At 46.7% G+C, this 22,843-nt stretch overlaps 1 protein-coding gene across 1 annotated transcript in view; it reads left to right on the forward strand.

Moving 5' to 3' along the window:
• Positions 1-22,843, forward strand: part of LOC135388325 (uncharacterized) — a 151,867-nt gene that overhangs the window by 5,505 nt on the left and 123,519 nt on the right. The window contains exons 3-25 of the mRNA XM_064617807.1: positions 2,514-2,570; positions 2,851-2,916; positions 3,028-3,087; positions 3,231-3,275; positions 3,908-4,042; positions 4,096-4,322; positions 5,047-5,171; positions 5,240-5,357; positions 5,438-5,590; positions 5,681-5,800; positions 5,860-5,983; positions 6,061-6,087; positions 7,800-7,898; positions 7,965-8,105; positions 8,328-8,524; positions 13,897-14,009; positions 14,075-14,192; positions 15,717-15,872; positions 16,296-16,409; positions 16,471-16,597; positions 17,867-17,929; positions 18,022-18,093; positions 18,180-18,311. Of these exons, the coding sequence (XP_064473877.1) occupies positions 2,514-2,570; positions 2,851-2,916; positions 3,028-3,087; positions 3,231-3,275; positions 3,908-4,042; positions 4,096-4,322; positions 5,047-5,171; positions 5,240-5,357; positions 5,438-5,590; positions 5,681-5,800; positions 5,860-5,983; positions 6,061-6,087; positions 7,800-7,898; positions 7,965-8,105; positions 8,328-8,524; positions 13,897-14,009; positions 14,075-14,192; positions 15,717-15,872; positions 16,296-16,409; positions 16,471-16,597; positions 17,867-17,929; positions 18,022-18,093; positions 18,180-18,311 (2,589 nt within the window). The remainder of the gene's footprint in view (positions 1-2,513; positions 2,571-2,850; positions 2,917-3,027; positions 3,088-3,230; positions 3,276-3,907; positions 4,043-4,095; positions 4,323-5,046; positions 5,172-5,239; positions 5,358-5,437; positions 5,591-5,680; positions 5,801-5,859; positions 5,984-6,060; positions 6,088-7,799; positions 7,899-7,964; positions 8,106-8,327; positions 8,525-13,896; positions 14,010-14,074; positions 14,193-15,716; positions 15,873-16,295; positions 16,410-16,470; positions 16,598-17,866; positions 17,930-18,021; positions 18,094-18,179; positions 18,312-22,843) is intronic.

Consider the following 22,843-nt stretch of genomic DNA (forward strand, 5'->3'; position numbering starts at 1 on the left):
GACATTATCTGTAGTACACTATTAAAAACGAGGGGTTAATAGCAGGATCGGCTCGCCGTTGTTCGCCACACAGAAGTGGGCGTCGTCACGACTATAGCCAAAATTAGTTTCACCACTGCACGTTTCCAGCCAATCATCATCCCCAATGACGACGTTCTCGCCCCTGATTTGCTGAAAACTGGAGGCGGAGTCTATTTTGTACCCATCCTGCACGCGGTCCTCGCTGTCAGGCGACACATTATTCCATTTCGCTACATTATACTGCCAGGAATGCACTGTTAAAACGGAACTTCACCACATAGCACGCTCCTAGCTAACCATCATTCCGTATGATATCATTTTGGGCCCTGCCTTGTTGAAAATGGAGGAGGGGCTTATCTGGGACGTATTATGAATGTCCCAGATAGACGCTACCCCTGTTCTAAACAAATCGGGACACAGAATCGTATAATTCGGAATGGTGGTTGGCTAGAAACGTGCTATGTGGTGAAGTTCTGTTAACGGCATGGGGTAGAGCAGTGGAGTAGCCAGAAAGGGGGGGAGAGGGGTTGTGGGGTTGAAACTGTCCGAAATCATACCTTTGGTAGTGCATTTGGGAAAGGGAAATAAGGGCGAATCCTCCTCCCTCATCTAAAGTCACAAACGACGGTACAAAAATCCAACACTGAAGTTTTCAATTTATTTAATGACACAAGCTTTCATGTAGCAGTATACATTTCTTCAGGTGTGAAAGACAACAGGGCACATGATATGCATTATATAGTCACAGGATGGCACGTGAAAAAAATATACCACCTGACCTTCCCAGTGTAAATCCCCCGAACCCCGACATAATGGTAAGGTCATTCAAACGGCAGGCTCCTCTCCTCCACCTCCTTTTTATTTATTTATTTATTTCACTTGTCATCGTGTGACTATGTAATGCACACCATGTGCCCTGTTGTCTTTCACACCTGAAGAAATGCATACATTTCTTCAGGTGTGAAAGACAATAGTATTATGTACAGCCATTGTATGTACAGGAGTACAGCCATTATGTCGGTGTTCGGGGGATTTACACTGGGAAGGTCAGGTGGTATATTTTTTCACGTGCCATCCTGTGACAATATAATCCACACCATGTGCCCTGTTGTCTTTCACACCTGAAGAAATGTAGACTGCTACATGAAAGCTTGTGTCATTAAATAGTAAACTTCAGTGTTGGATTTTTGTACCGTATGTGCCTTTCGTGGACGTCGACGAGACCTTTCATCGTTCCTCTGCTGTAATCTGTGAGCAGCAGCAGCATCGTCATCACCGCCGCTGTCTAATCATCGTCGGCGCGAGTGTGGCCACGAGAGTTCACCGGCCAGCGTCGACGCATCAACATCTCATCAGCTCTTTAATTCGGCCCTTAACCAACCTAAACCTTAACTAACCTAAAGCATTATTAAACATCTATCTTGCCTTTGGTAACATGCCTGCTGATCCGTACCTTTATTCAACATCTGTCCTGGCCAAATGGGGACGTCATCTGGACCGCCACTTTGTCATCACCGGCCGTTAGCGACCAGCGGGACCGCGCCGTCTTCCCATTTTCGTGCCTGACACATCTGAAGTGACCATAAAACTCCTCCCGAAATATATTTCTGGCTACGGCACTGAGGTACAAATCCTGAATGATCATTAAAATGAAGCCTTTTTATTTACTGTCCAATCAATTAAAAACGAGGTACCAGTGGTGGATGTTGAGACACGCCTCGCATTCTGGTGACTTGACCGACTGATAAGATTAATGGAACTTTTGAAAATTTGCCTCTCCGTTCGGTTGTCCACTGGCATGTTATCGAGTAAACCACCGAGAAGCGAAACTAGTCAAGCCTTTTCCATGAAATATGCATTAGTCAGACAGGACGGTGTAAACGGACCCTTTTCTTCAACAATTTCATACGTGCATCCTTTTTGCCATTGTCACCCAGACATCTCCTAGGTATGGCGCCCCGAAACAGATTTATACTTCCCCAGATCCGCTGAGTCACCATTCTGTTGACCTTCCCATTTTCTCACTGCCTGTCCACTACTTCTACTTAAGAATACGGTTTCACCAACGGTCGTTGCAACAATTGTCTGAACCAGTGTTCCAAATAATCTTCACGTTGACACACTAGTCCAAACCGCAATGCGCCTTGTACTTTGTGTGCGAGGCCTGCAGTAAAGAATCTATGAGAAGTATTTTCTTGGACAGATTCCTTGTTGACTATGGGCTGTATCTGATCCTTTATGCCTTTTCCCTGGGGCCACGGCAGATATGTTGAGTCTTATTAGTTGTTGAGTCTTAGTCTAGTGAAGTACCATAGCCGGGACGTTCACACGGAACGTCCTACACGGAACGTTCACGTGTTTGCGGTCGATGCATGTTGCATTGATAGACAGCCCGCAACGTGTTGATTTAAGCTACGACCAAAAAATGCCCCCTTGAGGCCCTCAACGACACTCTTATCCGACATTGCTAACTGTGTGCCTCCTAATTACAGTTTTTGCTGGAAATGGAACGATGGGCAAACAATCATTGGAAAAGCCTGGAAATTCGCGTAAGTTCACTAATTTCAGTTAGCACTCACTCAAGCACATTCCAGTAGTTTGTTCTGGCCGATGCCGGACTCCACAGGCGACGTCACGTACCATAGCTCTCCGCTAGACCTCTGTTTGTTCAAGCACGGTCACTCGATACAACATCGAAGGACCGTGGTTCTAGCGTTGATAGCGTCACATGCTCAATTACATCGTTAGAGCCCTGTATTTAACGACGTCCTGTAATTGCCGGCAATTTTTAATGCGTGCCTTGATCCCATTACCTGCTTCCTTTTCCAGCTACGCCGAATCTTGACCCCAACAAGTTAATACCAGGAGGCCTTGCCATCGCCAGGCAACAGAATGGTACGTCCATGGAATATATATATATATATGTTGATAACTGTGGCGTGTCTTGGCGATCTAACGAACGTGAGCTTCCGCTGGGGCACTGTTATGACTTTTGTTGAATTGCAGGTTCAAGGCGTATTGACATGAGGCTTCCAGAACTGAATAATTCTGGAAAGCCATTGTCCGGTAAGCAACTCTCTGCCATTGCTGCAAACATACTATTAATAGAGGGTGAACATTTACTTGGGTATTACGGTTTCATACGTCAGTCACTTGGGCTGCTTCCTTGTCTACATAGTGTCATTTTCCTTTTCATTTTGCTTGCGCAGGCGACTCAAGGAGCAGAGAACGTGCGACCGATATTAACGCTGAAGGTATGCTATTGAAAAATTGATTGATTAGAAAAAGTAAAAAGCGGAGAAACCATTACCGCAACGTGGAAGGGACAACAAAAATTGAAAGTAATGTCTGGATGTGCTATACTGGAAAAAGCGGCATGCAGTGCTGCCTTCGACAGTATTTTCATCTGTCTCGTTCAACTTAGAACAGATCAATTATAGGACCAGTCTACACTTGCACATCATGTGGTTAGACTCTTGCTAATTTTTGTATTGTCCGTGTTAAGCCTCAAGACACACAACGCGAAGGGAACAGGTGTTTCACTATACAAGGTTTGAACGCTCAAGGTTGAGCGTTCAAAAGTTTAGCAAGGAGGAGCAAGGGTGATATGGCGGGGTATTCGCATGGGGGGGGGGGGGATATATGTTTATTATGAGGAGAAAAGGAGGGAAAGGTTAGCCTGAGTCAGTGTTTGCATGGTTTCAAATTTCAATAAATTGCAGTTGTAAGTTCAGCGTGGTTCCTGTTCTGTTGGTCGAGTGTGTTTTGGCGCTGGTTTTACCTAATGTTCACTACGTTGTTTGAGCCTGTCCCCTCCGACCGATGGGCGAACCGATTGTCCCACTTCTTATATGTCCCACTGTCGCATCGCTTTCCTCCGTTTCAGGCCCTGGATATCTAATCTGCGTCGTATCATCAGCTTCAACAGTAATGTTGCAATTTCCCAAACAGTACTGCACGCACCTGGTTTACAGCGACGTCCACTTCAACCCTATCACTCACAAAATAGAACCTGTGAACGGTACGGAACTGCGAACAACTACAGCACTACTAAGCTTTCGTTAACATTTCCAGACGCGACCTTCATGACATTCGAGACCATGTCCGTCACAGCTGGATTGAAGTTGTATGTCGCGATAGGAGGCGTAACCCTGCAGGGTCTTGTAGGGAACGAAACTGTACTCAAGACCCTCGTCGGTCACGTAGTGCCCTGGGTTACGGCTCGATTCTTCCACGGAATCGCTTTCCTCGGATGCTCCTGTGCGTCAAACGAGCTACCACGACTGAGACCAGTTCTGGAGGTGAGCCATGTTCCCGTAGTCTGCGGTGCGTCACTACGCATTATCTGGACTCCTACGTCCATATTCTTACACGATTCTCGACTCAAGGGCACGTGTCGACTCCAGTTAGCGGAGGAAATAAGCGTTCCTTCATTTGAGGAGTCGACTCCTCAAATGAAGGAACGCTTATTTCAAAGATCACTAGGCTTCAAAGAAACACCAGCGCTGCCATGTAGCAGAGAGAAAAACGCGAAGGATTTCCTCCGCTCCGGGGCCATTTCGAGTCACAGCTAATTTTCGCAACACAAATCCCTTCTCAAGGAAAGGTTGGGCCGAGGACCGTTTCAGAAGAACACGCTAAGTCAAGAAGGTAGTTCTAAAGATAGATGGTCTGAGGAGAGCTGGGGAAGGAAATCAGACTTGGGGGGATGAATTTTTCAGTCTAACCTTTCCACTCTGTCTGCATGTCCACTGTCCAGTCCACGTGCTTTTCTCGTCCCTGCAGTACTACATTGATATTTGACGTCTACGCCACCTAGCTTACCTCCTCCAACTATTCCATGTTAATACGTTGTCGGGATTCGACTACGGTCTACAATGACTGTGGTGTGACCTATGATACGACACCGCACTTTCTGAGCCTGAAGGTTCCAGAAGGTTTCACTTGCACGCTTTCCTGTTCTACCGTATTTCTGTACTCAAGACCTACTAAGCGCCTCAGCAAACTTCTGTGTTGATTTCACAGATAATTTACAACTCCGTGGCAAACTCAAGCAAGAAAAGCAAGATGGGCCTCATTGTAGGCATGTCTCTGAAAGACTACGGTTCTCCAATAACATCTGTAGCACAGAGACTGAGCTACATCACACCGTACGCAAACCATAACAATGTCTTCCTGTACCTGACCTGTGTTCACTTGTCTGCTACTGTTGTTGCAGGTTTATATCGATCTTGGTCCTTCAAACTCATTATATCCCATCGTCAGGAGACGTTTGCAGGACAGTGTTGCCGTCCTCACTGTACCCGCAGACCAAGGCTCCCGGAACCCTGCCAATAGTAAGAGTACTCGTTACCTTGACAAGCAATACCAATGGAACGTGGATCCGGAAACAGAAACCAAAACTGCACTGTTGCAGATGACATCTCTGGAGTGTATGGTGCGACTGTACATCGATTACAAGCAGCTTCTACATACCTGTTTCTCGCTCAGTATGAGCGCTTTTATATTCCACAATTCATCGGGACCTCTGTCTCGCTGTGCTGCATTTTCGACTGAGAACGTGATGAAGGTACTACCAGGTCCACATGTCTCAAATCTGTGTATAGCCTCAATGTCCTTGACAACCATACTTCAGCACACATTGAAACACCGTTCCTAGGTGTGTGACTCTGATACTTGGAGAAGTGTTCGGCTGAACAGCACGGATATCTTGGTTGAAATGCGGCTACGTGGTAGTGACTTGGCACTGCATGAAGGAGGAGGCGGTCTTCCTGTCAAGGTATGGATCGTCGCTTTAGACCAGCAGGAAGTTGATCGCGATTCGGGAATTCCCTGCAGATATCTCGGGCACTGAGCAAGTATCCTCTAGCATGTGTCGCAGTCTTCGATGTCGACCAAGACGATTACGAAGGTGTCTGCGGTGAACCATATGCAAGTCTGGCTTCCATACGCAAATCACAACGTGAGTGTACGGTTTAGGTTAACTGGGCATAGCAACTAACGGGCGTCCACTGATTCGTGTCGATAATTCATTTGCAGTTCGTTGGAAACCGCCGAACATTGAGGGTGAGTTTTTTTTCTTTATTGTCCTTTAGACGCCACCGCAATCGTGCAATCAAGTATTTTCGCACCGACCGCTGTAAAGGACAAAGCACTCCAGTGACCACCATATTTTTTAAAACCAAGCCACTAACCTGAATGTGAAAATGCACTATGCAAAGTGATTCATTCGGCAGATGCATAAATATCGCAGAATTCGGTTTTAAGGCTTGCGACCATGCGCAACGCCCGCAACTAGCCGCTCGAGTCGTTTCGACGTCATTACGGTACAGGTCGCTGACTGGTGAGAAACGTCGTCTGCTTCACAGGGAGAACTGGGAGGGAAACGAAAGCGCCGGTCCCGATTGGAGCGCGGTCACTATTATAACCGTAATGACATTTCCGGTGACGTTTTTCTTCCTCCTCCTTTTCCTTCTTGTTTCGCCCTGCAGAGCGAGTTGAGCGGGAACGCGCGCGTCGATGTTCCGGTGCGTTTTTTCTTTTAGAAAAATGTTGCATATAACGAATTTTTTTGTGTTAGTTGTCAAGGCAGGTTATATCCTTTCATAACACGTCAGAAACAGAATATCTTGAGATGGAACTGGTATACTCGACTTACAGGGATTAGAAGTGCTTGAAGGAGCAAGGAGGTGGCGTTTACAATTGCCCAGAACATTGCTTCATTCGTCATGCAAACTACCAGGAACCGAGTTTCACGATATTTTTCTCTACGGTGTTCTATCACTGCGCAAGTAAATTTACCAAAGCGCCATGAGTGTACGGCGCGTCTTTCAACGCCCCGTCCAATCTCCTGGCTTGACGTAATGAGGTCCGTGTGACGTTGTATTACGTGGAGAGTGGCCACGGGCCCTCATTTCTCACTGTAAATTTGTCTGCTACGGACGCGGCGCGGCACTACTTGCGGGGAGCTCGCCACGTCAGAGTGACGTCAGCGCCACTCGGGCACTCCGAATGAGTTGAGGGGTTTCTAAAGGGCGTGCATATCAACGCGATACAGGCCAGTTGGGCACATCGTTTTTATCTAAGAACGCATCTTTGTTGGGTAATACGCCGCAGCCGAAAACATAATGTTACTCCTCCTCCTCCTCTCTGCTCCTTCAACGAAAAACGATGTCAGTCAATCAATCAGCGAAGCTCGGCAACGTTTCACGTTTGAAAGTGGACGTTGCAATCGTAGCCGTAAAAAGCAGTCTGCGTGGTCTCACAAGAGCAAATCCTTTTCCCCGTTCACCCACTTTTCTATTTTTCATTCATATCCTTCTAGTCCCCTTGGACCCTTACTATTCGTTATTCGTTATTGGCCCCGTTATTCGTGTCATGTCTACGTGTGCCTAGCAGTATTCTGGATCGCATCTTTTTTGGGCCGCACGTCACACCAACTTTGTCAGGACTACGCATTAGGAAACACAAAGGAAACCGCTCATGCACTGTCGATGGGAGTTGTAGAAATTCAGCAGTCGCTCCTCAAGTATATCCTATCAGCAGTGCGACCTACGAAGTAGATTCGGGCGGCAGGCGTACATGTTCAACGCAAGCGTGGGAGAGTACATTTACAGCGTGCGCATGTCTTCTCCCACTCTTCTAGTAGACCAAGCCAGTAGGGCGTACCTTCTGTGCTGCTCAAGGTTTTAGTCGATTATGTGTATCGCATGTGTGTGTGTGTGTGTGTCGTACCTGTGTATCGCATACTATACATTACCTCGTACTTCACTTTCCAGCTAACGCATCGGTTGTTCCATTGGTAACCGAAACCTTGCCGCCTGACAGCCGTGCGCGTGGTTCAGTACGCAACCAGAACTGCATGCCCTCTGGCAGAGGTTCGTATCGGCGCTGGACAAGTTAGTGCTGATACATGCCTAACTTTGTAAATGACACATTTCCAGAGTCTAGGGTACCATTAATATGCATCTTGTCAGACCGCACCGATGTTCCGAGGACGGTGACGAAGCAGTTTTGTACCCACATTGTGCTATCTATTCGAGGTTACGGTCCAGAGATAAGAAGGATTGAGATAATTCATCCAGGTACGGTTTACTTTGGGTATTTTTCAGAGTGGCTGTTTTTCATATCTCAAGGTCCAGTTTTGTTTGTGTCAAGCTAATTTTCTTGATACCTTACTTTCGTATAAGTTTTCGTGTTAGTGGATACTATTTGTTGTCTTCATTCATAACTGAAGCACATTTTGCGAGCTTTTAGTACATCCTGTTTGAGATGGCTGTCGTAGGTGACAGAGAATGTAATTACAGAGTACCTGGCAGGCTTTATAGACAGCGACGCTAAACTGCTACTCGCCATTGATGAATCTGTCCTGCAATCGCCGAATATACGAGATATCGCTGATTACACGGCGCATCAGCTAAAGGGTCGCAATATGGATGGCCTAGCCTTCCTCTACGTCTCCAGATCCAGCCAGCAGCTCATTCAACTGGTGAAGAAGCTTCAGGTCAGGCACATGTCGTATAGTTCAAGCAGCTTTTTATGTTGTCGCAGTCTCTACTGTTGGTATATTGTTGCCGATGGCTTTAGGAGGCGGAGGTAAAAACACTGTCATACGTCGATTCGAACCTTCAGGAGTATGTAGTCGTCGTCAATCCCCATTGTGCAGTGTAGCCTTTATATATATGCCGATTTTGAAGTGCCGCAGAACCGAACGATACTCGCGCCGTGTGTTCATTAGCGAACACTGTATATGTGTGCGAAATATCTTTGTCCAACTGTTCGTAGTTTTTTAGAAAACATTTTTTTTTAGTTCCCACGCCCGCCCGTCAGACCGTTGGCAAACCCTGCGCACTGGCGCACCGACGTCACTGCTCTCGGTTTATCTGTCTTTCGCTTGGCATGAACTCTTGGCTTGGCCGCTTGGCGTCTTTCGTTTCGTCCTCTGTGCATCGTACATAAGCGAACAGCTGTTATGTTATTGCTAAGCCGGAAACAAAGCATGTTAATATTTTTTCTTTTTTGGCACGGCGTCGTTTGGAAAGTGCACTTCCTTGTTCTGACCTTGCCTTTTCTGGGCTGGAACGATATGATACGTGATATGCCACGGCGAAGTTGTTGAAAATGCGACAGTGCTACGCTGTTAGAACAATTCATCGGAGCATTCAAATGTTACCTATTATAAGCTGCCAAAAGACCAAGCAGTGCGAAGCTCTTGGCTGACAGCGACAGCGGTGCCTGCTAAGTTCCACTCCAAGGATTTCGTCCACGAATGTTATCATAGGTTACGCGCGACTCCAGAGGCAATTCGGAATCTCGGCGCGAAATCGTCTGATGAAAATCTGAGGTGCCCGACACACAAATTTTGAACGTGCCACGGAGGATCAAGGCAAAAAACGAGAGCAAAAAGGTAAGTCGAGGTTCAGATATAAAAATAGCAAGCCTCATGAATCGATTGCGCAGCTGTCCTACTGCGCTTACTCTGACATAATCACGATTAACGACACAATAGTACTGATAATCTAACTTCTGAATTACCACAGGTGCATGATGAAGGCGGAAATGAAACAGGATCTGGCTTGCATCTGGTGCATGAAGAAATTGCTGACACGTTAGTTGCAGTCTACCTGCCACCAACACGTATGACAATGTGATGTTATAATTTGAGTGTTCACCTATGTTCCATGTGCGCTTTCATGCAGACATCTTGACACCACTCTTAAATTTGCCCTCTACGTTACAACCTGTGCTTTCATGGTGGAAAACAAAGGTCTCCATTCCGATTAGTTCAGTTAATTTGTCTTTTGCACATTTTTGTTACTGTTAGCTTGATTACTGTTGGACATACAATCCTTTCTGACACGCAGACGCTGATGTCATCTCTGATAACGTTTTAGAATTTTCACTATCATCAACGTCCATTGAGGAACGTGCCTTTACTATCAGTGAATCTTTGATTGAAGAATAGCCCAGAATTCATGTTAACATTGTCTACTCTTATTAATTCACTGTCTGTGTTCACTGTTCACTGTATGGATGTGGTAATGGATTGACATGTAAGCTAAAATACCTGGATTTTACAATACTTGTGTTGAACCTAGTGCATTACTGTGGGCAATGCCACATTCATTATATTTTTAGTGGGTCCAGTGCACAAATAGTGCATACTGCATACGTGCTGTTCCATAGGCACAAATACCTGAGCAGTGCTGTGTAGTCTTTTTATCCAAGGTCCATAATCTTACTGCAAAGTCACAGTACGTAGAACAGCAATGTGCAGGTATGCTGCGATAGAGATTCACAACAGAAAGAAGACTGTTGAGAGCATCTAAATTTTAATGAGACGAGACGTTCGTGCACAAGGCTGCTCTTGTTAATGTCCAACATCCCAGAATATATAAAACATGTCGTAAGGTAGAGAGCGAGGGTTGGTACAGACATAAAAATAAATATACAACCATATATAATAAAATAAAAAGGGGGTACAACTCAATCAGTTTCAAGCCGGCAGTGGATGAGTTGACAAGACACTGCAGCACTGTTTCCCTGAATGTGTCGTCCGTGAATGCCTTTTGTGTCAAATACTGACCTGTCCACCGTGGTCATTCATATATTATGCTACACAACTCATCCCTTGTCTGTTTGAAACTGATGGTGTCGTACCCTCTTTTATTTTATTATACTAAGTTTGTATTTTTATTTGTATATTTGTTTGTACCAACCCTCACTCTACTTGTTCTCTACCTTACAACATGTCTTATATATTCTGGAATTTTGTAACGTGATGTTAGACCTCAAGAAGTACAGCCTTCTGTGCGAAAGTCTTCTTTCTGTTGTGCACAATCATTATAAAGTAAACATGACTACCCATTTCTTGTCATTAAATCTTTTCTGCAGTGGTGAGCAACCGTGCAAGGACACGTGCAAGAATGGGAGTCTCTTTGGGATGACAAACCCTCATCACCTCATGAGGATACAGTGGTTGAGGAATGGTTCATGTTCTCAAGCACATGGAAACTTCAACAAATAATTCATGAAAATGCCAGTCAGTGCGAGCACCACGAATTGAACGTGGACCGTCCTGCTACCAGTCAGAGATGTTACATTTCAGGCACTCTTGACTTTTGGTGAATTACTTGTTGACTTTGTCCCAAGGTGGAGCTCGCCACAGCTCATTTGCCTATCTGTTAATGCTGTGGCGTGTGTTGTGTTTTCTCTTTGTGTGTTCCAGACTCAGAACGGTTACTTTGGATCAGGTCAGGTACGTTTCATTTAGATATGGCAAACAGAAAGTGATGTGTTTCTCAACACAACTTAGCTGTGGCCTTCACGCATAACTGCTGCGGCCATTAAGCGTGAATGGAAAACTGCACATTATGTTCACTCTACTTTTATCGTGTGCTATGTAATCTTGTCCAAGTTCTGTCAAATTAACGTGTAATGCTATCCAAAAATTCAGTACTCTTTAAGTGGGATGAATGGTAGCGCATGAATGCAGGAAGGAAACTGTCATGTTATGGCAAGTGTTTATGTATTGTACATTTAACTACTAATTTTATTTCTTAGCTTTCGCCGGCGTATCGTGTCAAGCCATTTTATATTAATTTGGAACATGTTCTTCTTAGTAGCAGAGCAGCTGATACACAGTGAGAACATAGCCCGTGTGTGTTTGCTTTTGAACATGAAGGAACTGATGTTCTGAGGCTGGAACAACACAGAAGGGACAAATACATACAACGCCTCAATTTGCATAAGAATTAACGATGAAAGATGAAAGATGGCAACCGATTATTCAGTTCTTCATTCTTTTTCTTGAACTACTTTGTCTTTTGTAGCTTTGATTGCCCAGCCTATTATTGAAGCTTTATGTGATTCCCCTTAATTTTGAAACTCTACTGTGCTTAGGTACAAAAAGAGAATTGTCATATCTGCATTTGAGTACATAGGAATAATTTGTAAGTACTTTCCTTGTTGACATTAATATTTGCACCAGGTCACAACATTGTTGATTGATGGAAAATGTAAATATATTTAGTTGTTTGCCAAATAATGCACAAATGTCGTCTTTTCTAGTGAGATATTCCCCGTTCAGCACACATAAATGTAGAAAAGTTAAAGGGGCACAATGATGGTAGTCTAGCATTGCTTTTTGCCACTTCACATATATTCACTGTTATTCGTGTGCACATGTAGGACTAGGAAGGTAGAGCATGCGCATAAAATAATTTCGTATGCAGCCACACAAATGGTTCAGAAGATTATATAGATAATAGCTGTCCAAGCATATATAATTGTGCTTCATGTGCAATGGGTATGCTAACGCGTTGCTTCCATGAAGCCTTTTTATTTATTTTTATAAATTTTATTTTTATTTTATATAAATTTTATATTGCTTATTATACTTATTTTTTATAAATTTTATAAATTCAAAACTCCCACGGCCCCTGTAAGACTGCCCTTTGCGAATGGTTTGGTACCGTACCTCTAACTGAGGCAAGAGGCAGTCGAGAATGCTGCAGACAGGGTTGCAACTTACATCTTTCTTATCATGTCCTACATGATAAATATTAAATACAAAGTGATTTGTGCAATAATTCCTGAGTACGGAATTGGCTGAGTTGTGAACTGAAACAGCACTCACCAGAAGGATAAGGTGCATCCACTAATTTGATTTCTAGGATCTATGCTATGCCCTAACTCTTCAGACCCCACATTTATAAAAACACAATTTCTAAGTGGCAATATGTGCTCTGGTCTACGTGGTTCTGGTACTTCTTTTGCGTCTGCATAGTGTGCAACCACATGGCTTCTGGAGCTTTCGTGTGCATGTTTTTGTGCTACGGTGCTCATTACAAACAATATCCAGATGCAACATGAAATGCAGTAGTCTGTAGCGTGCCACACAATGCAGCGTGACATGGGAGTGTGTGATTCAACGAAAGCTTCTGCAAAATGCACGGAATCCCATATGTTTAAAATGTGACTTTTATTTCGTTTTACGTCGCTCGTCGTTCCATACCATCGTCGACGGTGTTGCACATTGATAAATCGTACGTAAAACTTGTCCCATAGCTTTGTGGTCCCATAACTTGTCCCATAGGTTTCTCAAATACATAGCACGATTTTTTCCTGCAAGAATAAAACGCTGTCGGCATTTCTTGCTAAAACGGCTGTCGAAACGTCAGTCTCTACAATGGGCAAGTGCTGTAAAGGGGCTAACGCAGACCCGACTTGATACAAATTGTACGTGCTCACAAAACACAAACGTCGAGTTCCAGTCACAACATCGCACAGAGGTTGGTTCACGAATGAGTTCGCAGCTGCTGCACTGTTTACTTATCGTGGAACCAGTGGAACCCGGCTGACCGCCATCTTCAAGCACAGATACGTGAAGCCACGAAAAGCCGTAGCTGGAATCCACTGACGAAGGCGTGTACACGTCACAATGCCCGTTCGGGTGCATCTACGTCATAAAAATGGCTGCGCCCATGGGTGGGAATGAATCATCTATTTTTTTGACATGGTTCTGTACCGAACTGGGAGAATGAAGGTACATTTTGGGGAGAGCTGTATATGGGCTTTCAGAATATCACAACCGTTTCGACTATTTGGTATACCGGCGTAGCTGACCTTTAAGGTGCGGCACATGATGGCGACACTGTATAATGTCTCCGACGGAGTGACGGCGGACGCTTTTCGTGCCGTTAAGCGCAACTGTAGTTGTGAACTATTCTGCGCTAAACTGTGCACGGTGACACTTGCGGTGACTGCGCATATTGCGCACGGTGACAGGTCTTCGATGCGTTTGACCAACATAGGAAAGTACGTCCTGTATCAATATCACAGTTCATCACTGTTGCACTGCCAATTTTTTTTCAGGTGCTGCATAGTGTGTACGAGGCCAACTCTTTATGTCTGATGCTTGGAGCGGAACTGAGTGATTATATCCAACCACCCGAAGATATCTCCTTCGCTCTAGGAACTGTTGCACAGTGAGACCCTTTCGAAACATACATCAAGACCGAATATTGAATTCACGTAACGTATGAGCTTTCAGGTTCGTCGACATCCTTGTTGTACAGACGCACTATTCAGAAAACATGGGATTGTGCCAAGCTGTGCCAGTCTCGAACTTTGAGCAACCGGGGTGGTCTTGCGTCCCACGCGTCGCCATTGTGAGTTACATATGTAACAGACTGTCAATCTTTGGCGTGCGTATACGTGTTACTCTTTACCTAATATCGTGTTAACGCCTGCAATTCCAAGAAAGAGGGGTAATTCCTTCATGAAAACCAGCGAAGTTAAGGACACCGAGGATTTTAACCATTCTGGCCGAACTATAGCAAACAAACGACATTCTGCGCGCACCAGAGAGATTCGATTTTGGAGGGTGTTAAGTGTTGTGTAAACCACACCCCAAGTGACGGAATTGGCTATCTTCCCTGCCGTTCAAGGCTGAAAAAAGAAAAAAAAAAGAAAAAGAAAACGAAATGTTAGTTCGGTCCTGATTAGTTCGGTTTAAATCGGGTTTATTGATTTGACTTCTAACAGCCCTGGTAACTGGTAATTTTTCTCCAGTCATGAAGCACGATGACATGAAAATGACAGCTATAGGGTTTCGTTTTACCCATATGCGATACTCAATGGCAGCTCGACCGTGCAGGCGCCACGTACAGAATATACTACGTCCACGTCCACAGCAAGCTCGTACAAGATATTCAAAGGGTATTCAGGATCAGTTACAGGAGCTCCAGGTAGAAAAGTAACTGAGCAGAGTCCTAAAAACTTTTAACAGTATTCGAGTGGAGTACCAAGTGATTCTAAGACTAGCTCATTACCGTAAGGGTACAATTTTGACAGACGCGCTGTTCAGCCTAACACACGCTGCGCATCCACTAAACGCGACGTGTTTCTCCGAAGTATAGACATCTTCGAAAAATGACGCATGTGCCCCAGGAAGTCCAAAAATCTTTAGTAAGCTACATACTAAATGCTGACCTTAAAAATATCTCAAAATAATGGTAGTAATATACCAAGTTATCTCCAAACGTACTTGAGATAGATGAACTTTGATTGGAGTATTGAAGTTACGTGCAAGTCTGGTGTGAAGTGCAGCATTGTCCCTAATCGTTTGCGTTGCGATGTCGATGCAGTGTGGGCGCTGGGTATGTGTTGGTGGCACAATCATCGAATTATTACTAACCAAATATTTGTGCTCTTTTGCCACGTTTTTGGACTTCATTTTTGATTTTTGAATCAGTTTCGTTATCCGGAGAAATAATTCGCATTTCAATCATGTCGAATAACAGCTATTTAAATCTCGATTAGAGTCAGCGATTTAATCACGCAAACATTCCTCCATCTGAAATAGCTGGCTACCAGTCGTTTTCCGTTAAGTAAGCTAAGTACTGGCCACCATTTAATAGGCAGACATTAACAGAAGCCTCGTACGCCATTTTACGCGTCTATTTTCGTCGTACTCTCCTCTTTTGCGTCGGGACACTGTCTTACTGCCAGAAGCTTCTGTGTGTCGTCTGCCCTTAGGCAAGACAGCTCGCGACGGTAGCAAATCTGTTTTCGACCACCTCGCACAGAGGCCACCGGACTCCTTTACTTCTGCAAATATCATTCTACAGGAGATTTTTTTCTACAGAGGATACTTTTACAGCGTTCTGATACGAAGCGATTTCCCACTGCAGGAGACTGCACTGAACTGGATGAGACTCGCTAACATTACCTCCACGTTACCGATCAGTTGCTTTTCTGTGGACATGAGAGTACTCCGGTACACGATGCAAGACGCATTAGCACTTGAGCGAGACTGTTATACCGAAGATAGCGTGGACTTTGGAAAGGTAAGAAGGTCACAAGTTGCCCAGTGGGGCTTGGCGGGTACTCTTCACTGAGGTTTGTGACAATTTATTCGGCAGCCCTGCAATTCTGTTTCTGCGCCAGTTAATTACAGCTTTAGTATCGCGTCCGCCGTTGCTTTGTGCATGCGCAGAGTATAGTTTGTGTTTGGACCGTGCCTAGTGTGAATACGACATTGCCTTGCTTATGCGTATGCGATGGCGTACGCTACAACTAAACGTCGGTCGGGCTCCCAAAAGTGCAGCTGAAGGTGGCGCAGGGCGCGTGGCAACTTTGACATAAAATGGCATCGGTCAATCTGTATTCATACCTTCAAGCAATGTAAAAGCTTTAGTAACTTTGGACGTAACGTTCGACAGCGTTATATCGAAGAAACATCGCTCTAAGCGGGTCATATGTGCGTCCAGGCGTGCATGGACGAAGGTTGGGCGTCCGCATATGACTCGTCCACGATGACGATGGTGGGAACAAAGGGACACAGTCTACAGTCTTTTGAATCGCCGCAGACACTGTTGAAGAAGGTGAGTAAAGGAAATCACCCGGCACGAGTATCGTGTAATGTTGAACTTTCGCTCCCTGCAGATTTCTGCTGCGAGGAAGATTTTCCCGGACGCATGCGTTGCAGTGTTCAACTACGATTATGAGGACTGGCAAGGCGTTTGTCGCTCTGACTCGTACGCCCGCATGGAAGCGATTAGGATAGGCTTAGGTAGGCTACAAAAATATTTGTGAATGAATGGTGCAAGACGGTGCAAAAGCGTAAGGCGGTGAAAATCGTGCAGAAGATAACGTCAGGAGGTGTGAGATGAAGGTGAGATGTGAGGTGGAGGTCTGAGGCCAGGAGGTGTGGTGTAGGGTCAGAGGACGCTCAGACGTAACCATAAAGGGGGAACGTCACAAAAAAAGAAAAAAAGTAATGCAAGCTTAAAGGAGGTAAGAACTCATATCTGCATGTATTTAGTTACGGGTTTAATAGATGTAATATTGTTCTTCGTAATTCTATTTACAATTTATTGTTCAAATCTTCTCCTTCATACCTTGTGCAACGTTAATACAAAAACGCACTTTCTTTCGTATTCGGGCGAGTAGACGCACCGCCATCCAGATACCTCTATCCATCGTTACGTCATCTGGAGAGTTGTAGCACCCAATCAGACGCCAACGCGGAGGTACACATAACATTCTGCTTTACTCTCTTCAAGATGAGGGGGGGGGGGGGGGGGGTCGAGGTAACTTGCCGTTGTTGGCCGCACTCAAGTGGGCATCGTCACGACTATAGCCAAAAAGATGAACTTCACTACATTGCACGCTCCTAGCCAACCATCATCCCGAATGACAACGTTCTCGTCTCTGATTTGTTTTAAACGGGAGGCGTAGCCCATTTTGTACCCGCGCATAATAGATAGACAATAGGCTCCGCCTCTCGTTATCAACAAATCATGGGCGAGAACTTTGTCATTCGGGAAGATGGTTGGCTAAGAGCGTGCTATGTGCTGAAGATGAGTATCTATACGCACCTATCAAATTCACCTATACAAAAGGTGTCACAGACAACACGTTGAAATCACCGTTTGGAGCCGACACAGTCGGTGGGCTCGCTTGGTACAGTTCATAACTCCTTTAAGAGGATTCTTCTGCTTGCTCCTCAAACGACAAAATAAGAATAACCATGGAAATACGTCGATTTCGAACAAGAGGGTTTGCAGGAGACCTGTGTGAAGTCAGACTGTGTGAAGCCCGTGCTGATACATTTCAACTATGCTGAGGAGCGCAGTTGAGCTTTCCCTTATCAAGGTTCTCGTGTTGCATGTCTAGACGATTTGCAGCTACTCGCGGCTTCAGTTGAAAATGTACAATGGGAACTTGGAATTACGTTCGATCTTTCTATCTAACTTCACTACGCATGTTTAGGGCGTCATAGCCATTGTAGCTTCCGCATCATCATATCACCCTTGCTACGGCTTCTTGTTTTCTGCAGACAACCTAGCGACTGAAGATAATACCACCGGCGCCGGTGCAGAGGACTTGTTTCCAACTGCAGGTAAGAATAGTACGACTTCACTACTAGAAGTCGAATGTCCAAAATAACTGGCTCAGATCATGTGCAATATATATATATATATATTTTTGCAGAACCGTTGTTTCCTATAAAATATGCAGCGAATCCCACTGCAGCATCCTCTCCAGAGCCTCCCCTTACTTCTGGTAGGTCAATTTTCCTGCGTAGGCAACCATCGTGTAAACGATACGAATTGAAACGAAATGAAATTCACCGAAGCGATATTTGACAGATGGAAGACCTTTAATCTGCGTGCTTTCGGACGGAGAGTATGTGGAAAATCAGATTCCTCGGAAATACTGCACTCACCTTGTACATCTGGGAGCGTCCTTCAACTTTTCCACGTCTAGCTTGATAGTTCCTGGTGGGTATTTTCTAAGCATCACCTTCCTTAACGGATGGGTCATACCGAATAGCGCGAAAGGTTTTGATGCGTGCAATATGTTTCCCAGAAAAAAAACTCACCTAGAAACATAGCTCCGCGCGTTCACCCTTAACTCGCCACTCCAGCTATAACGAGGACGAGGAGGTATGATGGCACGTCACCGATGACGGTATAAGGAGACTCGTTCTGGTTCGCCGGTCAGTGGAGGTCAGCGCCTTGTCCCTTTGCCGCCGTAAACCTGTTTTGCCAGTTCTCCAAAAGAATTGGGGATAGAAGGAGCGGCCGAAGCATTACCGAGCAAGGAGAAAAGCTTTATCAGAACCCCGAACAGCCGAGTAGCAGACGACAGCGGAGTAGCAGACATTTCTCTAGGCCAATCAGCCAGCGTTCTCCTTATAGCGTCAGCGCGAGGTTCCAGGCAGATCACAGGCTGGTACTGCTCTTCACCCACCGTTGCGCACGGTCGCTTTTTAAATTCAAATTTCTGCGATAATTATGATTCTGCACTCTTAAACTTCACCACATAGCACGCTGGAGGCCAACCATTGTACACAATGATACCTCTATGACTCTTGATTTGTGGAAAGCGTGGGGCGTACGCCTTTTTGTGACAATTGATATTTCTGCATAAGTGTCACAAAAAGGCGTACACCTCCTGTTTTCAACAAATCAGGATAGTGAACGATGTCACTCGGGATCATTGTTGGCTAGGAGCGTGCTATGCGGTGAAGTTCATTTTTAAGAGTGTGTGGTGTAAATTACTTCGCATGGTGCATCTTACTGGCCTACTTAACAGTTTTATAGGAAGAAAACTGGGTGTTAAAAATGAGTTCTGTGCTACTTCACCTGAGCCCCACCTCACGCTCATTCCTATCAGCTGCAATAGAAAGCCGACACCGAAGCCACAGGAGCGCTATAGGCGGAAACTGGTGGCGCTGCAGTACACTTTCTGCGGCGGAGCAATTCAGTTGAACTGCATTTCGCGCCAGGTGGTTTCATACATGCGTTTCTTGAGGCGGCGACGCGTCCGCGGAGACGCGAACGACGGTGGGTTGGTGGGGCGGCGCGGCGAAGCGGCGAATCGTTTCCAGCCGCTTTTCGAGAACCACGTCGTGCTGCAGCTGTCGAGCGCGCGGATCAGCAAACGCTTTCCATCCACACTCTTAAAAATGAGGGGGGTCGAGGTAGCTTGCCGTTGTTGGTTGTGGGCATTGTCACGGGAGGCGGAGCCTTTTTTGGGCCATTATGCACGGCACAGAATAGGCTCCGCCTCCCGTTTTCAACAAATCAGGGGCGAGAACGTTGTCATTCGGGATGATGGTTGGCTAGGAGCGTGCTATGTGGTGAAGTTCATTTTTACCGGTCATCCTGCTTCTACATCACTTTGAAGTCCTCAACTCCCCTTTCTCCCACCTTCTTTTCCTTTTTTTTTTTTTTTGGCTATAGTCGTGACGATGCCCACTTGAGTGCGGCCAACAACGGCAAGCTACCTCGACACCCCCCCCCCCCCCCCCTCATTTTTAAGAGTGCAGCCACTCTGAGCACTCGCGACGTGGCGGAAGTGACCTTTTCTTTTTGTGCCGATGAGCCTCTCAACACAACAGCAATACTGCGCGGGGATCTTTTGTCCTTGTGCGTGCTTGATGCGACAGTACACTGTTAAAATGGGGGCGGGGGGGGGGTAATGGCAAGATCGGCTCGCCGTTGTTGGCCACACAGCAGTGTGCGCCGTCACGCGAAAATGGGAGGAGGCGCCTATCTAGGACACATTGTGCAATATCCCAGATAGGCTCCTCCCCCTATTTTGAACAAATCAGGAGACAGAATAGTATCATTCGGAATGATGGTTGGCTAGGAGCGTGCTATGTGGTGAAGTTCTGTTTTAACATTGTATAATACAATAACAACACGGCATTAATGCATTAAACGGAATGGCTACTTCACCTCCTAACCAACCATCATCTCGAATGACATCGTTCTCTCCCCGGATTTGATGAAAGCTGGAGGCGTACACTTTTTTTTGTGACAAATATGCAGGACATAGTTACAACAGAGGAGAGAACGATGTCATTCGAGATGATGGTTGGTTAGGAGGTGTAGTAAATGCCATTCCGTTTAATGCATTAATACGTAACCTAGTCAGACGTAGTGGCGGATCCAGGGGGGGGGGGGGGGGCGGTTGCGCGATAGCCCCCCAAAACGTCAGTTTATACATTGGATTTCCCTCTCCCCCTCCCCCCTACGCGCTCCGACAAAATAACCGCTCCACCGCCCCAAAACGAGGGTCTGGATCCGCCCCTAGTCAGACAGTTCGTTAGAGGAACGGGCCGTTACTTCACCTGTAGTCCAATCATGATTTCGAATGACATCGTTCTCCGCCATGATTTGTTGAAAACAGGAGGCGTACGCCTTTTTTGCGGCAATTATGAACAGCATAATTGTAATAAAAAAGGTGTACGCCTCCCATTTTCAACAAATCAAAGCAGAGAACGATGTCATTCCAAATGATGATTGGACTACAGGTGAAATAACGGCCTTTCCGCTAAAGGACTTAGGTTTGCCGTCTGACTAGGGTATAAGTCTGTTAGCGGAACGGCCGTTTCCGCTACGCCGTAGCCGCACGGCGGCATCGGCGCATAAGTTCGCCGTAGCCGCACGGCAAACTTATACCCTAGTCAGACGGCAAACCTAATTTAGGTTTGCCGTCTGACTAGAGTATAAGTTTGCCGTGCGGCTAGGGTATAAAGGTGGTTGTTAAGAAAGAGGACGAGGGGCGGGGCACCCCGCTCGCGTATATGACACTAATAAACGTGCAGTTGTTCTGCAACCACGGTGACGATAGGCCACGTCTGATTACTCTTAAGTAACATTGGTGCCGAAACCCGGGATATTGGCCCCTTCGACTGCCCTCGTCGCAACGCCTGGACCTTCCACTTCGGCAACGAGGCAGCACGCCAGCCCGGGATTTCGCCTCTCGTCATTCGGAATTGAATTCCACAATGCCTGTGGACCACTTGGATGGCCTCCGGCGCAGCAGAGCAGGCGCAAGAGGCGCAGTGACCCGCGTCGTCAATCGTCTGCGAGATTGTCCTAGCGCAGAGGTCACAGCCGAGGGCATTGAAGTGGACCTCGACTTCTTGGTCGCACGAAAGGCCGCGCTTCACGACTTGGACCTCCAGATCTTGGCGCTCACGGAGGATGACAAGTACGACGACGAGGTGCAGGGCATATTCGACTGTGAGCAGCAGTTGGAGGCCGCCATCACAAGAGCGAAACGAATGCTACGAACCACGTCAGCGGCAACGGTGCCAGCGCCGGGCGCCTCCACGGTCGCGCAGGGCGACGCGGCGCGGAGCTGCCCAACGAGCCGAGCTGTATCGTTGCCAAAGCTGCAAATACCGAAGTTCGGGGGCAAGTTGCAGGACTGGGCCCGCTTTTGGGAGCACTTTCAGGCGACCGTCCACGACAACCATTCATTGGCCGCGGTGGAGAAGTTTAAATATCTTCTATGCTACGTCATCGACGACGCCAAGCGTAGCATCGACGGGATCAGCCTAAGCGGTGCAAACTACAACGTGGCCGTCGAAGCTCTAAAGCAACGCTTCGGTCGCACAGATCTTCTGGCAGCGGATCACATCGATAAGCTACTTGCGCTTCGGGCGATCCACAGTAGCGATGTGATACAGCTCCGGCACTTATTAGACGAAGTTTTCCGCCACACACGTGCTCTGGAAGCGCTGGAAATTCCGCTGTCCAGTTATGAAGTGGTGCTGTACAGGGTCGTATCTCGATGCCTGCCTCCAGAGCTCTTCGTGCAGTTTCGGCAAAGGAGAAAGGAACTGGTCGCATCTGCCGACGCGAGCGCTACGGCGCCGCCCACGGACGCGACGTCAGCCTCACCATCAGCAGCAACAGAGGTTAAGGCGCTGATGGACTTCTTGCGCGTTCACGTCGAAGCGCGAGAGGAGGCTGCGCTTCACCGACCACGGCCTTCCCATCGAGACCACGCGGATGATGAGGTGCCAAGCCCTTGCCATCGGCCGCTGCACTCCCAACCTTAGTGAGCTCTGCCCCCGCCACCGTCGTCGCCGCAGAGCCGTCGTCGCAAGCTCCTGAACCGCCAGCGTGCGCCCTTTGTCGGACCGCGGATCACCGCATTGCGGCTTGCTCAGCATCTCTCACACCGGAGGAGAAGCGCCGGCGCCTCGCTTCAGAGCATCGCTGTTTCCGGTGCGCGAGGCGCAATCACATCGCCCGGCGTTGTCGTTCGGCTGGAAGCCTGAATAGCGGTAAATGTCAGGGGAAACACCTGACGGTGCTCTGTGATATACAGCCTCAGGCGAGCGCTCGGAGCGCAGCAGCCGCGCCAGTGTCGGCGCCAGCAGTCCAGGCCACAGCAGCCTCAACGTCCTCAACCATTACGTTCTTGCAAACAGCCACAGCGACGATATCCGGTCCCAGTGGGTCTGCAGAGGTGAGAGTCTTGCTCGACACCGGGAGCCAAAGGACAT

This window comes from Ornithodoros turicata, chromosome 3 (assembly GCF_037126465.1).
Source record: "Ornithodoros turicata isolate Travis chromosome 3, ASM3712646v1, whole genome shotgun sequence".
Classification (NCBI taxonomy): Eukaryota; Metazoa; Arthropoda; class Arachnida; order Ixodida; family Argasidae; genus Ornithodoros; species Ornithodoros turicata.